The following is an 18,299-nucleotide window of genomic DNA, read 5'->3' on the forward strand; positions in this document are numbered from 1 at the left end:
AAGCTATAACTACTTACCTTAGAAACTTGTCTTCTTCCAGGCTTGAAAGTGGCTGCACCTTTAAACTCACCTGACTTATGGCAGCCGGTGCTGTAAAAATGTAGGTGTAACCTCCTTGCATCCAACTCTAGAGCTCCCAACAGAAGGTCTCGGGAACATGCTGCCCTGCATAGTTCTCAGCTGGCTTGAGTTAGAAGGTTGGGCGAGAAAGGATTGTAAGAATTTTAAGATTATAAAATAGGAGCAGTGTGGTACCCAAATCTGAAAGCCACTGCACAGAAGTTTAAGCCCTTTTTTAAAAATTCTTAAGCAGCATAATTTTATTTTAGCCCAATATTTTTTACACATGTCCTTCCATGACTTTGAAATGCTGGGAGACATGAATAATTTAATGAACGAAGAGGACATGATTATGAAATTAACAATCCTCAAGGAAGATTGAAGGTTAGAAAAAAAATGTCTTTCCTTTCCCTCCCTTTAGCGGAAGTTATGGAAATTTGCAACAAACTCAGATAAAGCAATTTTTGATTAGTTCCTTTAAAATGGCTGGACATCTAGTTATGGAGAAGATTGAAAATAACGAGAATCATTATACAGTATGTGGATCTAAAATTCTGTGGAACACAAGTATTTCTTAGCTAAAATCACAGATAAGATTTGTGAATATAATTGTTCAGGATTTAATAATGGAATTTGCAAGATTACTTAATAATCAGGAGTTTAATGTAAGTTAGCTTTGTGTCTCAGGATAAAGTTCACAAACTTTTCCTCAAAGAAAATAAGTTGAATATAGTCAATTATGTAGTTTTCCATGCCTCTTAACCAGGGTGTATTTTAATTCTTGCAGTAATGTGTATGCTGTTGTCAGTGTTATAATAACACTGATTGGAAAAGCCTGCTTTTTGTGTTTGTATGTAAAAGTGACTTCCATCTCACTGCAGAACATTTTATTTACCACAAGATATTATTAGGAAGAATTAGAACTTAAAATTAAAAGCAAGTACGGACTTGGCAATCCGGGGTCACTGATATCAGGTGACTAAATATGTCAGATTCCATTTTCGTCATTCAGCACAGCAGGCTTATTGGTAATGTCATAGAGTCAGATTGTGCAACTCTGATATCTTGTGAAAGCTGTAGGTTAGTAGCCTTAATAGGAGTGTTGATAGGAGATGTCCAAGTCTGCCAACACCAGGGACCAACGGTCCCTTATCTGCATATTTAATTTTTATCTTTTACCTTTGTTTTTAACATGAATGCGGGTAGTCAATGTGTAACATATTGAAAGTAACCTTATGGAGTTTATTATTAGTTAGAAAGGTGGGCACTATGTTTACAAAGCAATGAGAGGCTTTGAAAACATTGGGGAGTGATTGTGGCATATGGCAGCACCAAAGAGTGGAAGATTTTGTTAGCACAGGCAGTGTGCTACTAGATGCTGGCAAACCTGCTGAGTTTTCCCAGCATTTTTTGTGCTTATTCCAAATTTACAGCATCCACAGTATTTTGGTTTTGTATTAGTATAGATAGAGAATTGGTTAGCTAACAGCAAGCAAAGAGTCAGGATAAATGGGTGGTTTTCAGTTTGGCAAACTGTAACTAGTAGAGTGCCACAGGGATCGATGCTGGGGCCTCAACTATTTACAATCTGTATTAATGACTTGGATGAAAGGACCAAGTGTATGGTAGCTAAATTTGCTGATGGCACAAAGATAGGTAGGAAAGCAAGTTGTGAAGAGATAAAAAGAGCTGAATTTTCACTTCCAAGAGAGAGTGCAGAGTCAGGACATTTCCCGGATCCACAACCCAGGTGAAAGTGCCCCAGAATTTGGGATTTACATTCCAGGGTGTCGGGGTTCTCTGGGAACCGGGCCAGGCGACCACGGAATGACTAGGGAGGCTGCCAGGAGCTGAGGCAGACTGGGTGGGAGGCCTCTATCGGTGCACCATCACTTTGTCAGATTTTTTTAAAAGCATTAAAAAAAAGCCCTCAATACTCATACCCTCCTAACCCCTCCACACACTCCCCATGACTCATCCATGCTGCCTCATGCCCTCTACCCACACCCCATGGCTCTTCATACTCTCCATGCCAACCTGTGGCCCTCCAGGCACCCTCCCCATAGCCTTTATAGCCCCTATGCCAACTTAGTGCCAACCCATGCATCCCCACCCACTACCTTTTGCTCTTACACATATCATGCTAACTCAGCCAGTATCCACTATGGGCAGAACTCAAGAGCCATGCTGAGATTAAATAAAATAAAGTTCTAATTGTCTATTGCAGACTTTATTTTTAAAAAGCTCTCTTCTTCATAAAAACAAATTCACTACATTTACATTCCTGCAGCTACATAACCTCTTATAAGATCAAATATTTCATTCAAGTGCTTAACCACTTATGAAAAAACAAGCATTGGAATTCATAATCCCACTTCAAAGTGTCTATAAGCATTTGGAACTGTCAGTCAAAGTCTATCAATAGAAGTCATGCCACTGTGATAAAGGAAGGTTGCGAAATCAATCGCACAGCACAAATCCAGTAATGTTGACCCTCAACCTTATGTCAACAGACAGACTGAAATAGCAAGCAATTGTTTTTTTAACACTCCACACAGTTTAAAGGGCAGGAGTCTTAAATGCCTTGACAGCTTGACAGTTGCTTTTGACATTTTGACAATTTTAACAGTTCCTCGTGACAGCATTCTTGACAGTTCCAATGAAATTATGTATTTTTTACACACGTTCATGTCCACTTTAGCAATCCCAAAGAGCATCTTACCTCTCTCACATGGCACCTTTCCTCTCCCAAAGATGTCCTGGGAACATATCCAAAGGGGTACCCAATCTCTCCAAAAGCTACCCCACCTCTCTCCAAAGGATTCTGCAAAGTTTAGATGATGACCTACCAGGTCTAATCTGCACATGTCCTGTTTCACACTCCAGGCTAATGAAATCAGACATGACTGGAGGCCCCTGCTGTTTCATATTGACAGCTGGCTCCCCGAAATGCATATGCACAAATTCCAACTGGGCCCTTTCCTTGGAAAAATGGTGTTTGGACTTATGTATTTCAGCCTCTTCCTCTAATTTCGCAATGACAGAGAGGCTCTCTGCCATTGCAAAAATTCAGGCCAAAAAGTCTGCAAAGGGATATAGATAGGTTAAGTGAGTGGAAAACATTTGGCAGATGGAGTATAATGTGGGAAAATGTGGGTTTGTCTACTTTGGCAGGATGAATAGAAAAGCAGAATATTACTTAAGTGCAGAGAGACTGCTGAAATCTATGGTACAAAGGGATATGGGTGTCCTGGCATGTGAATCACAAAAAACTAGCAGATACAACAAGTGATTGGGAAGGCAAATGGAATGTTGGCCTTCATGGTGACGGGAAAAGAATATAAAAGTAGGGAAGCTTTGCTACCACACCTGGAGTAGTATTTATAGTTTTGGTCACCTTACTTAAGGAAGGAAATAATTGCATTGGAGGCAGTTCAGATAAGGTTCACTTGGCTGATTCCTGGGATAAAGGGGTTGTCTTATGAGGAAAGGTTTTGTGCTGCATCTCTATATCACAGCAATATAGACACGCCACCATTTTCTGAATCTGTTCTCATTGAACCTCAGAATTTTGAACTCGACTGGTTCAAGTTCAAGTCAAAACAGCGAGTTGCTATTTTAATGTCACCATATAAACCCAAAAAGATGGTGTAGCCATGGGATCCCCTCTAGGTCCAGCGCTCGCTAACATTTCTGTCGTTTTCCATGAGAAGCATGTTTTTGATGGAATGAATCCTAATATCCTGCCTGTGCGTATTTCCAATACGTAGGTGATATGGCCTTTGCATCTGTAGCCGTGTGTAAGGATTTCCTTACACAGCTTAAAACGCTCCATCCACACTCAAATTCATTTTTGAGATGCAGCAGTCTTACTCACACCCTTTCCTCGACATGCTAGTTGAGAAATCCCCTTATGGGTTCTCCACAAGCGTACCTTCACTGGTCAATACACACATTGGAATTCATATAGCTCCATGCACTATAGGATTGGCCTAATCACCAATCTTGTAAATAGGACTCTAGCCATTTTTTCACCTTGCAAGCTGAGACAGAAATAAAGCAGATCAAAGCTGTCGCTATCCTGATTATATCATTGTTCGCAGTGTATCGCACGCACTTGAAAATGGAACAGAGGCTGCCATTTTCAGACCTGAAATGTGCCCAGTCTACCTCAAATTACCTTGAAGAGACAAAGTATCTCAAAAATTTGAATGACAGGTTAAGCAAACCATTTCACACTGTTACTGTGCATTGGCTGTGCGAGTAGTATTTCCCACTCCCAAGATGCTGACAAAAGTTCAAAAATACGTAATGCTACCACATAATTCAGCAATGTTGTATATGAATTTCAATGCCAGTGCGGTGCCAGCTACATAAGCCGTACATCCCAACGATTAGCTGATTGAATCAAGCAGCATGTTCCTCCGGTTCTTTGAAAGAGCCACATGCGTTTTGGATAAAGGGGGACTATTGGGTGTACTGTACTTGGATTTCCAAAACGAATTTGATAAGGTGCCGCTTCAAAGGTAATTGCATAAAATAAAAGCTCATGGTTTAGGAGGTAACATATTGGCATGGATAGAAGATTGGCTAGCTAACAGGAAACAGAGGGTAGCCATAAATAGGTCTTTTTCTCGTTGGCAGGATATATCTAGTGGTGTGCCTCAGGGATCAGTGCTGGGCACTAAACTTTTTACAATTTATATAAATGAGCTAGGTGAAGGGATCGAAAGTATGGTTGCTAAATTTGCTGATGATACAAAGATAGGTAGGAAAATAATTTGCGAAGAGCACATAAGGATACTACAAAGATATATAGGTTAAGTAAGTGGGCAATGATCTGGCAAATGGAGTATAATGTGGGCAAATGTGAAAATGTCCATTATGGCAGGAAGAATTAAAAAAGAAGCATATTATCTAAACTGTGAGAAATTGCAGAGTTCTGATGCTCGAGGGATCTGGGTGACCTAGTGCATAAATTGCAAAAAGCTAGTATGCAGGTAGAGCAAGTAATTAAGAAAGCTAATAGAATGTTTTTATTTATTACAAGGGGAATTGAACTCATAAATAGGGAAGTTATGGCTTCAGTTGTACAGGATACTGATGCGATCACATCTGGAATACTGTGTATAGTATTGGTCTCCTTTTTTTTAATTCATTTACAGGATGTGGGCGTTGCTGGCTAGGCCAGTATTTATTGCCCATCCGTAATTGTCCTTTAGAAGGTGGTGGTGAGCCGCCTTCTTGAACTACTGTAGTCCCTGTGGTCTAGGTACACCCACAGTGCTGAAGGGAGGAAATTCCAGGATTTTGACCCAGAGACAGTGAAGGAACAGCGATATATTTCCAAGTCAGGATGGTGAGTGGCTTGGAAGGGAACTTGCAGGTGGCGGTGTTCCCATGCATCTGCTGCCCTTGTCCTTCTAGATGGTAGCGGTCGTGGGTTTGGAAGGTGCTGCCTAAGGAGCCTTGGAGAGTTTCTGCAGTACATATTGTAGATGGTACACACTGCTGCTTCTGTTCCTCGGTGGTGGATGGAGTGAATGTTTGTGGAAGGGGTGCCAATCAAGTGCACTGCTTTGTCCAAGATGGTATCAAGCTTCTTGAGTATTGTTGGAGTTGCACTGATCCAGATAAGTGGGGTGTATTGCATTACACTCCTGACTTGTGCTTTGTTGATGGCAGACAGGCTTTGGCAAGTCAGGAGGTGAGTCACTCGCCTAGCCTCTGACCTGCTCTTGTAGCCACAGTATTTATATGGCTAGTTCAGTTCAGTTTCTGGTCAATGGTAACCCTTAGGACGTTGATAGCAAGGGATTCAGCGATGGTGATGCTATTGAATATCAAGAGGCAATAGCTAAATTCTTTCTTGTTGTAGATGGTCATTGCCTGGCATTTGTATGCCATGAATGTTACTTGCCACTTGTCAGCCCAAGCCTGGATATTGTCCAAGCCTAGCTGCATTCGGACACTAGGGCTATCTGTCACTTGCTCGTCCTGCTTTCTACCCTTAATGTCATCATTAGCACATTCATCATTAACACATTCCTCAGCTAATATCATCACTGTCCACACCTCTTTGTCCTTTTGTCTATGACATCTTTGGCAATCTCTTCTTTGCCTCCACCTATCACTGGTACTCTATCGAGCTGTACCTGTCCCACCCCCCGCCCCTCAACCGGCTTATATTTCAACTCATTTCTATATTTCTTAGTTCTGATGAAGAGTCATACGGACTCGAAATGTTAACTGTGTTCCTCTCCGGGGATGCTGTCAGACCTGCTGAGTTTTTCCAGCTATTTTTGTTTTTGTTTTGCATTTGGACATGGACTGCTTCAGTATCTGAGAAGTCACAAATGTTGCTGAACATTGTGCAATCATCAGTGAACATCCCCAATTCTGACATTATGATGGAAGGAGATCATTGGTGAAGCAGCTGAAGATGGTTGGGCCTAGAACACTACCCTGAGGAACTGGGATGATTGACCACCAATAACCACAGCCATCTTTCTTTGTGCTAGTTATGACTCCAAGCAGCAGAGAGTTTTCCCCTGATTCCCATTGACTCCAGGTTTGCTAGGGCTCCTTGATGCCACGTTCAGTCAAATGCTGCCTTGATGTCAAGAACAGTCACTCTCAACTCACCTCTGGAGTTCAGCTCTTTTGTCCATGTTTGAACCAAGCCTGTAACGAGATCAGAAGCTGAGTGACCCTGACGGAACCCAAACTGAGTGTCAGCGAGCAGGTTATTGCTAAGCAAGTGCTGCCCTTGGATGAGGTTTCATGAAAAACGCAAAGTCCGCCTGGCCGATTCACCCGTCTGCCGACCATAAGGTTGGATGGACCACGAAAAATAGGAGACAATTACAACTCTAATTGCACTAACTGGCCTCTTAATTGTCGGCAGGCGCGTTTCTGACTTTAGCATGCACCTGCTGACCGAAATATTGCGCATGCGTGGGATGACATCAGGACGCTCACCCGACGTTATCTCGCGCAATTTTGCGTCTGATTGGGTCAGGTGCATGCCGGCACGCCAATCTAAAATTTCTGCCCCATGAGTGGGACAGCTACTCAAGAGGACCAGCACGTGGTTAGCTTAGTTAGGAAAGCTAAGTCACCAGGGTGTGGGCCGGATCAATAGCAAGCATGGTAGAGTCAAACAAAAAAAAGTTATAAAAATTGGGCCAGAGACAGTTGTAATTATAATGAGTGGTTTTTGGAGTTGCTGAACAATAATTTAAAAAGCAAAGACGCCTTTACCCCATGTTGCATTCCCGCCACAACTCGTATTTGTGGGAGCTTCAGCAAAGCACCTGAAAGCAGCTACAGTGACACTCGTGCCGGATACTACAGAAGAAAGAATGTCGAAGGGATATTGTCAGTACATCTGCTAAATTCCTCAGTTTGAAATGGGATGCAGCTGACCTATTGTCCGAATTCAAAATGTTTAAGCAGCAGAAACAGGCGTTGACAAAGCTTACAGGTCCTAAATACAACCTCAATTGTTGTTGCAGTTACTAGGACCCAAACTTAGCAAGACGTATGGGAGGTGTGGCCTTCTTCATGCACGAAGAGAATTCCCAGCTTTTCACCAATTCTGTAAGGCATGTGGCAGAAAGGGCCATTGGCAGTGGGCTAGAGCAAAGGCTGCTTCAGCTACAAAGAGCCATACACTGATCCAAACAGACTGTACACAATGAGTATCTTCAAACAATAAGAATGACCATCCAGTACCCATCAGAAACATATAGATGAGGTGATTGACAAACCAGGTAACTTGATGGTCACAGATCGCCCAACCCAGCGAAAACAGAAGATACATCCATAGATCTACAAGGTAACTTCATTGACACTGAATTTGAAGATGTTATTCAAATTGATCTGGTATATTTTGTGCAATGCAAATACCAGCAGCTACAAGAAGAAATGGTGCAAGATTCTACACTACAGAAACTATGGAAAACCATCATCAAAGGATGACTTAATTCAATTCAGCATGCCTATGAACGCGTAAGACAATTTTTACCTTATTAGAACGAGTTAGGCATCTCCCAGTGAGTCATTTTGATAGGCAGGAAGGTCATCATACTGGAATCTTTGCAACCTGATATTCTTCAGCAACTTCATCACTCACACATGGGCATAGATCAGATGAGAAGACTCGCAAGAAAGACAGTCTATTGGCCAGGTAGGAACAATGGTATTGAAGTCATTGTCAAAAAGTATGAGGCAAGTCAAGAGCTGCCAAGTCAGCACAAAGTACCAGAGATTCCACACGAAGTTTCTATCCATCCTAGGTCCAAAATCGCTTCTGACCTCTTTCATGTCCGTGGCACTGACCTTCTTGTCATCATCGACTACTTGACCAAGTACCCCATTATTCAACAATTGCACAATATGTTAAGTACAACTATCAGGCGTACTCTAAGTGCTATTTTCAATTTATTTGGCATGCCTAGAGAGATCATTACAGATAACGCTCTGCAATTTATTTGTAAGCCATTTCAGGATATGTGTGACAAGTGGAATATCAATAACACTACTTCTTTTCATTACCCTAGATCTAAAGGCTTAGCTGAAAAAATGATTTGCATAGTGGAATCCCTAATTCTCAAATGTAATCAAGCCATGCAAGGTATGCACATTACATGTCACATCTGAGAGTGACAACTTTAAGTGAAATTATTCCAACAGCGGCAGAGCTCATGTTTGGCAGACAATGCATACCTACCTTTAACCATTCTACTCTCTCCAAAACTAGAGAGTAGCTTTCAAAACTACAAGAGAAGATGACCAACAGGCACGATAAAAATGCAGAATTTCTAAGTTTACAGTTGGGACATGTTCGCAGCCAGGATCCTGAAGAAGGTATGTGGCAACTAGCCAAGGTGACAAAAATTTGTTCAGAACCAAGGCCCTATGAAGTCATTACCCACAAAGGCATAATGGTGAGATGCAACCGAGGAGAAATCAGATCCATTCCAGCTCCTTAACCATCGTCTAGTCTATTGCTTCGAGGACAAGATTTCAACCAGGAACAACTTCCAAGGATGACAATCCCACAACTCATTATGAGCAATTAATAAAACCTCCAGTCAAGGTTGCCATCACAAGATCTAGACATACCAGCAGATTATCTTTACGCTTTATAGACTCATAGATTCATCAGATCTATGCACTTATGTAATGGTAACTAAACATGAACATGTATTGTAAGTAGTTGTATTTCTTTGGAAATGGAGAAAGTATCTTTAAAAAGAAAGGAGGTGTGGTAATATGCCTTTAAGTGTTTTCAGCATGACATCACTAGAAGGGAATTGTGCCATGTGATTCAGTCTTAGTTTCACTTTTGCTTTGAGTAGGGCACAGAAACAGTTCTGATGTCTGATGTGTAATTGTTCTCATGTGCCTCGTCTTAATAAATGAACCCACAACGTGTTTTTTACCCAATGCCTTAACAACAAATGGTGCTTGTGACTTATATAGTAAATAAGCCCAAAATATGATATTATAATAATACAACACCTGGCAATCTCTATTCTTCTATTTATTGTGCTTTAGTAAATCTCTGAACTGAAATAAAAATGGACATATTTAATGTCCAAGTTAATTACTTTTGAGAGGTCAAAAGGAAAGGGTGAGTTGCTGAAGCTTATGAGTGGCAAAGTATTGGGCGAGCAAAAAAATCAGGGCTTTAGCCATACATATTTTATGGATAGTCCCTTAAAATTCTATTTCCTATATGCATGTACCCACCACTTTGATATGATCTAACATCACTTCATATTTTAAGAAAGGAGACAATAAAATTGAACTGAACATCTACTTCTGTTCCTGTTGGATTCCATATCTGCTTCACCCCAACATCACTGAAGCTCTTATCCACACCATCACCACTGTAAGGTTCAACTTTTCATCATTCTGCATTCTCTATCCAACACAGACTCACTCATCCAGATTCCTAACACCTGCACATTCAGGTGTACTAAATGCAGTTCACCATCAATTCTGCCTCAGACATCGTCTGTTCACCCACAACACATCCTCATGTATATGTACCTATATAAATATTATAAATGTTTAGAAATCCATCACAGACTCACTACTCCCTATTTGCAGATTCTCCCTGCCCAACTTTCCAGCAGGCATTATCTACTCTTCTGAGTTTAGACTACTATGTATTGCCCTTCCCCCTGTCAAAATGCGCCATCGGTAACAGAACGTTCAAAATCATACCCCTTTCCTGGGATTCTCTTCTTGAATCCCTCCACCGTTTTCCATCTTTCTCCAACTGCAAACCCTCCTGAAAATTGATCTCTTAGACTTTACCTAATTTCTCCAAATTTATCATCTTTTGTTTGTGAGGTACTCTGTCCACCCCAAACATGGTCCATCATATCAGTGGGACCAAGAATTCATTTTATTGCATTGCAGGTGATGCACAAGTTTAGGTTGACTTTCCACTTTAGATAAGTGCACGATTGCACATCAGTTATAAAAAAATTGCATTGATAATCAGATAGATAGAAACTCAAAATATGCCATGCTGTTTTCTGCAGGTACCATTGCATAAAGTTAGGGTATATCAAAATATTACTGTTCACTTTAATCTTTCCAAAAAAAAAAATTCTTATTAAACCCATGTTCTTAGAAACAAGATTGCTAAAACAAGTGTATCATATAGGGTAATGAATAACACATGTTTGAAGGCCTTTATTTGTATCTGGCTTGATTTCATTATTGGATATTACTAGTTTTTTCTATTTCGGAATTACTTCTTCCATGTAGGTGTACTGTTGTTTTAGTCAAGTGTCAAGACAATTGTAGATTGTTGGTAAACACCTTGATGGGGAAGATTTCTTCTATGTGCTGTCCAACAAAATCAGAAAATCATTCTTTATGATTTTGAAAACTGCCCAACGTTGGGAATTAACGAGGAACAGCATAAATTCCATGCAACATCTGATGAACCATTTTCAGTACAACTTGATAGATCTATGAGGCAGCGCAATACACTGAATTAATAGAACTTATGTAATAAACTATGTTGACTAAATTTTTATTGAATCTGAGCCCATGGGCCTTGTACTGTACTCTTACTATAAGTGTGAATGCAGCAGAAGATTACGATACAGTAGGTCCAGTCACTCAGTGGGAATTTCGGGGAGTGGGGTCTTGTCTCAGGTGGAGCCTCTGTCCATCCCAAACATGTCCCTCACATGAGCAGGGCCAATAATTCACTGCTCTGGGAGTTCCCACTTCCCTGTCCTCAGTGGAATCCGTGCTAGGTTGGAGGCTAGTATGCTCAATGATATCAGGCCTAATGGCCTGCAAAAAGGCACATTTGAGACTCACTGAGAGAAGAGGCTGGGAGTGGTCCAGACTAGGAAAGTAGACATCCTTCCTTCCCAAATAACAGCAGCCACCAGAGTTTGCAACTTTTATAGGTTGATGGGAAAGTGAGATAGAACCATCGTGGTAGGGGATACCTGCTAGGCCCAGAATCTTACTGGTGCATTATCATATATCTAGCATATGCATCCATAGAGGTTAGCAGCAAGCGCTGCTGTAACTGGAATCATGACTGGGATTTTATGTCTCTGAAATGGATGGCAATGGCGACAGGAGACAAAATTGTGTGGCATCACGTCAGGCCTCCAATGTCATAATGCTAGGACCACATTTTTCCAGCAGCAGAAGGGAAGCCACATGGGGACACTGTTCATGTTTTCAAAGTAAACAATTTACAGAGTGGTAACTAATGTCATTGCTGCATTCCGCAGCCATGGCATCAGGCATTTTTCTTCATAGGTGCCAACGTTCATCCTGGGCACAACACTTCTTGTTCAGATGAGGGAGTTGGGAAGCCATTGATCTGAGGTCTAGCTTCCCTTGATATCACAGAGGTCAGGACAGGGGAATCAATTGTGATGGGAGGTGGCTGGGGTTGGCATTGTTATAGCAGCTACTGATGGCATGGTCCATTGAAACCAGTAATGCCCGAGTGGAGAAGGATCCTCCAAGCAAGGAGGAGAACTTGAGAGGGAGGGAGGTAGGGCACAAGAATCTGGACAGCAGCAACCTCATGGCCACCTGCAGGGGAAACCTAATCAAGAAGCAGCAGAAGGCCATAGAGGGAGTAGGTGCCAATGTGGAGAAGAAAATATCCAGTAGCAAGGATCTACTGGGAGAGGATGAGCTACCTCTAGGTATCGGAGAGACAGTGGAGCCAAACATTGCTCCTAATAGGCGTGACCGATTTTGTGCCATGCTGGTGGAGGAGGTGAGCTCTGGTTCCATTGGTGGTCACCTGATGCCATTTGAAGTCAAGGTCATTGTGGCCCAAAATTCCGATGCCTCCAGGTCATTCTGGGGCCCATCACAAATGTGTGACATCTCCCACTCAGCCTCACATAACTGTATCAAGGTGGAGACCAATGCCCTCTTCAGGCTGGCCAGCCAATGCAAATACTATTGAACTGATCCAGACAATCAGCCTGAGAAAGCCATAAGATGCGGTGCCATTGTTGGATTTGCCCAGGTGAGAGGTCTCATAGACTGCATGCATGTGGTCAACAAGCCTCCCATGGGTCAACCAGTGGCTTTTATTAACTGGAAGGGTTTTCATTCCCTCTAATGAGATTCCCAACTAATCTGTGACCACCATCAACAGAGCCTGTTGCTATGTGCACGTTACCCTGGTGCAGCCAGGATGCTTGTATTCTCTGGCACCCTCAGGGAGAAGAGCCTTTCTTACCCCCTTGCACCTTCAAGGATAGATTCTTGCTGAAAAGGGAGACCCACTCAAGTTATGGCTGTTGACTGTTGACACCAGTGAGAAACCATAGGACGGAGGAGAAGGAATGGTACAATGCAATCCACGCGATTCAGATGCCTAAATCATTTGGGTGGGGCACTGCAATATGCCCCTTTGAGGGTCTCCCAGATAGGAGTGGTTTGCTGCACATGACACAACTTGGCATTGCAGAGGGAGGAAACCCTGGCTGCTGAAGAATTAGTGGAGCACTAGGCATCCTCAGATGAGGCTGAAGACGAAGAAGCTGATGACCAGCTGCAACATCCAGATCAACGTGAAGGGCCACATGGAGGTCACCATGATGTAGGTGCAAGGGCGGCTCATATACACACTTCAGATGACATTTCCCACTGCAACCATCCAACCAATTAAAGGTCCACATTCAACCAATGCTAATGCCATTCACCTCTGCTCTAAGCCCAGACCCCCTTGCGTGCTGGCATCTGGTGCTTCTGTAATGTACAAAAGATGACTACACATGCCATGGTGGCCGCCCCCCTTTCCCCCAGCCCTTGGATCAGCTTGTTCCATTCTTGCACTGCCAGCAGGCCGGAATCATTGGATGGACACTTACAAAGACCAAAGAAGATATTTATTACATAAATCACCACATGCAAGCAAAGAAGCATTAACCGCCTATACATGCGTGTGGCCCAAATGGAGCTGGTGTTTTCTTAATTCTTTTAAGTCTTCTCCTATGTGGTGCTCCTCCTTTGCTGCAGTGGAGGCAGGCTGCTGAACTTGCTGCCCTGCGGCCTGGGCAGTCCTCTGCTGTTGTGGCAACTTGAGGCACTGACGTCACTGGCAGAAGGGTTAAGCAACCACTGTCCACACTCAGACACTCAAAAACAGTCACTCCCTCTGAAGGCACACTTGTACCTCCCTGCTGTCTTGAGAAGGATGAGAATCTGGTGGAGACTCCAAATATTTTGGCGCCACCACCCTCCATCCCCTCACCTCACCACTGCTGCATGGAGCTCAACAACTAGGCAATGACATGCTGGTTATGCTCATTTCTGGCAACCACTGACTGATCTGCTGGTGAGTCACCAGTGTCTCTATGGAGGAAGGAGGGAGAGAGATCCAGTACTCGTGGCAGGATGGATTCATCTACTGTCTGATCCAGGGTGCACATACCTTCAGGAAGCTCTACCAGACCTCTAGCTCTTGCCGTCTTACTGATGACTCCAGAGGCATGTCATCAGCCTGGGGCTCAGCATGGGCCTGGCCCCCACACAACATCAAGTGACAGTGGCCTTTGCTGTCTCAGCCTCAGACAGCTAGTCAGCCACGTATTGGTGCTTGTGCAAGGTGTGAGCCCAAATCTACTCGCAGATGCATACCTTTCAAGCTGACAGTATCTGCACTGGTAGAGGGTGTGAGAAAATGATGTTACGCTGCGCCTCTGATGTCCCCTCCTCTTTGTCAGAGGTAGAGGAATGTCTGCCAATAACATCAACTCTCTATTCCTATGATTGACCTGTGAGAGAGAATAGAATGATAAGTACTTCTTGCCCGTCCAGTCAGGAATCCATATAGCTGGCTGCATCTCACATTGATATCTGGACATTGGAGGACATATGACCACTATCTCTCATGTTCACCTGAGGGTCCATCATGCTCATTCATGTGGCTACTCACCCTCTTGTGGCTGAACTCCAGCCTCACCATCCATGATGGAGCAGCCACCATGATGCCCTGCCAACTTAATAGCTCGCTCCTCTACGGATGTCATGATGGTGATGATTTGGACACCGTCACCAGTCTTAGTTTTCTGGGCCCTCTTCTCCTGCGGGTATATGGAAAAATAATGCTAGTCACCTGTTAAGTCACAACAGTTGGTAAAACTGAGTTATTTAAAAATCCCAGAGGGAAACTTTAAACGACTGTCAAAACCTATATTTTCATTTGGTATGTTTGAGATGTAACCCTGAATTCAGGCATAAAACCGCCAGTTCTTGAGAGGTTTATCTATCAAACTACATGAGACATTTATTAATTTACACAAGTTAAACATATACACGTGGCTACAAATTACTACTGTCATAACTTTTAATAAATTTCCAAACTGATCTCCACTAAGGCAACAGCAACCCATTAAGCAGACACCAGGCAAAGCATTTTTACCTTACAAATTCAAAATGAGGTTCCTTTACTTTGGTTCCTGTGCAGCCAGTTGTAGGCTTACAGCTGCTTTGATGTTACATGCCTCTGCCCTGCAAACACAAACAGCTCTGTTATACCCAGTACATCTCTTTGAATGTAAATTCTCATTGTATCACCAGCTCTTTTGAACTCTATCTCTTCTAGCAATAAAACCCCTTTCATAGTACCAATGTTATTAGTAATATAAACATTGCTTGGAGTCTGCTAGCTCGGTGCCAGATTTCACTCACCTTCTTGAATGCTCTATCCAACAAAATGCAAATGCTCCCTACATCTCTTCATCTCAAAACTAGGATATATCAAAGCATCCAGTGTAGCTGGCTTTAATCCAATTAAGACACACCCATAGACTAAACCTCTATTTTAAAAAAAATTCCCAACAATATTATATACGCTAATAGCTTCATGACATCATCCCACTAGGGAAGACACAACATCCATTCGCCTTGCAAGCCAGCTGCTGCTTCTCTGGTCAATGGCATTCATGTGACATTGGCCATTCTGGAGCTCTCTTACAAGGGTTGGCAGTGCCAAGCTCATGCCCCTTGTATAGTTGCAGCCATTCCTTTCCAAGCGAATGCTGCAGTCTTAATCCTTTGTCTGGGACATGGTGGGCACTCCATCCCCAACAGCTGCACCCTCACACTTATCCAGTTGTTGACTCCTAAGGGAACCAGGCTGTTGGGTACTCACCCAGGCGGAATGGAGAAGGTTGTTCCTAGAACAGCCAGATTTTCTGGACAACTTCATGGCTCCTCTGCAATCTCCTTGCAGGCTTGCTTGGTTAGGCAAGAACGTGTTCTCCTTCTGTCCCTGGGCAAGAGGACTCCACCTCCCTACCTTGCCTGAATAGCCTAGAGAAGAACATGCAAGGAGTCATCACTGAACTGTGGGGCCACTTGGGATCTTCCTTCTATCATGCCAACAAGTACATTTCCCCTTTGGATTTCTTCCAGTGATGCTGGTGGGTTAGCTGCTCCAAGGCTGCTGGAGGAATGACCGTTCCGAGGCTGGAGGGGTGAGTACTGAGGATGCTTGCAGGCCTGATTGCTCACAGACTTCTTGCAGGGATGAGTGCTGGAGCAAAGGATGTTTGAATCAAGGCTCGGGTTCTGATGGCCCTTTAAAGATGGAGCCAGCACTTCCTTCCATGTCAGGTGACGACATATCTGCTAAGTGGTCAGCCATCCTACCTGCCAGCCGTTAATTGGCCAGCCGATGCTGGATTACTAAGGGAAATGGAGTTGATGTGAGAGGGGCATGACTACTCGCTTCTGGTTCCACCTACCCTTCCCCACCAGATCCCATAAAATCCTGGTCCATGGTTCATGTGTCTAACTGCAGGATCTATGTGCATGCTGAAAAAGTGCTCTTGTGGGACAACAAAGTATATTGGAGCCCCAGCACATTGCTTTATGGAGTGGGTGCAAGTCTACTCATTTGTTCTGTTACTGTTGGATTTTCCTGTCACTTTGACAGATGAGTGTTCAGCAAATAAAAACGGTTTACGGACTACTTGGATATTGTCCCTCATGATGTTAGACCAAATCTCAATCTGCATAGCCGATTGCAAATACTGCATATGTGATTCAACTGCTCCCTTTGTCACAATGTTAATTATCTAACAAGGAGTGGTGACGTGCCAGCATACCATTTTGAGGAAAGTGCTCTGTTTTAATTCTACAGGGAATACATTACTAAAAGGCAGTAGGAATAGCGTTGTCCCTGGTAAGCACTATTCTATGTTGTACAATCACCATGAATGGATAAGTGAAGATAAATGCAGTCTTTCTAAATAGCAGAACACAGGGCAAACGCTTACTCCACCTCACTGAGCAGCTATCTAAAAGTCTTTTCTAACATTAATTGTCATCGTACAAGTTAGCAGTTCCAGGCAATACAGTCTTTTAGTTGGCACAGTAAATAGAAGTGACTCTGATTAAAATTGACTATATACATGGAAAAAGTGCTTTAAAAACGAGGATTACAACTTTCTTTGCAGCTTTCATGAAAAATCATTATTTAACTTAATGTCATTTTGTCTTTCAATCCTAATTTTCTTGAAATGGTGCTGAAATAAATTCAGGGAATGTGGAAAAAACACTACAAATGGTGAAAATGCAAGTACTTGAACTACACAGCAGGTTCTTCAATATCTCAAAAAAATGTTTCAGTAGAAACCCTTTGTCAGAATTTTCTGCTGAAGGCTTATTAATGAATGTATTAATCTGGATTTTCCCTTTTGAGATGTTGGCAGTTGTACTATGTATTTCCAGTATATTTTATTTTTATTTCAGACTGAGGAACCAGGAGTTGTTCAGTTTGACAATAGCAAGTAGATTGAGTATATCATATACAGTTACAGCTAAATTTATCAGTATCTGTAGCTATGCCCTGCTGTCATCTTCCTCCCAAACAATACTCAAGTTCACCAATTATTCAAACAAAAATATTTAAGATATCAATATCAGTCTTAAAAGGTATAATGGCACAGAAAACTGCCCATTTAACACAACAGGTCCATCACACTTATGGTGGCCCACATGAGCCAAGTTTTGGGGTTAATGATAGTTCTTTGAATTATTAAAAATATTGTTAGCAGCTCTTAAGTTGCTCTGTTACAAACTAAGATTTCACAGTATATTGGAAAGGCTATTATTGGGTAAGAGTGGAACTTTAAATCTGTTTTTTCTTGTTTCCCATATATTTTTCTATGAAAAGCGGAAAGGTCTTCTGGTGGCTTGCTTGTGTCATGACCTAGATCACAGAGGTTACACTAACAGCTATCTACATAAGTTTGACCACCCACTGGCTGCCTTGTACTCCACCTCCACAATGGAGCAGCATCACTTCTCCCAGACAGTTGCTATTTTACAGGTAGGATTACCACAGACATGATTTTCAGAAATACCATTAAACTGCACGTAGTGGAAAAACTGCTTTGGAATAAGTCAATTGTGTGTGATATGTGACGTTAAGAATCTATATATGTGTATTAACCTTGATAGCAATAAATCCTTCTTTAATTAACTTATTTTTTCCCATAACTTCAAAATGTGGGACGATTTACCTCGCTCCTACAATCAACAAGTTTTCAAAATCCAAACTGGTATTGCCAAACCACCAGTTACCAAAATAGATTGACTTTTCCCAATGTTGATGTTATCCTTTAGCATGGGCTTTGGCCATAGGTTCTAACTTTTATCTAGGTTTCTCAATTTAATCAATATAAATAATCACACTTGAAGTGATA

At 42.4% G+C, this 18,299-nt stretch overlaps 1 protein-coding gene across 1 annotated transcript in view; it reads left to right on the forward strand.

Moving 5' to 3' along the window:
* pde10a (phosphodiesterase 10A) overlaps positions 1-18,299 on the forward strand; it is a 414,859-nt gene that overhangs the window by 319,173 nt on the left and 77,387 nt on the right. Inside the window, exon 17 of the mRNA XM_041207024.1 lies at positions 17,768-17,923. Coding sequence (XP_041062958.1) covers positions 17,768-17,923 — 156 coding nt within the window. The remainder of the gene's footprint in view (positions 1-17,767; positions 17,924-18,299) is intronic.

This window comes from Carcharodon carcharias, chromosome 2 (genome assembly GCF_017639515.1).
Source record: "Carcharodon carcharias isolate sCarCar2 chromosome 2, sCarCar2.pri, whole genome shotgun sequence".
In the NCBI taxonomy this organism is placed as follows: domain Eukaryota; kingdom Metazoa; phylum Chordata; class Chondrichthyes; order Lamniformes; family Lamnidae; genus Carcharodon; species Carcharodon carcharias.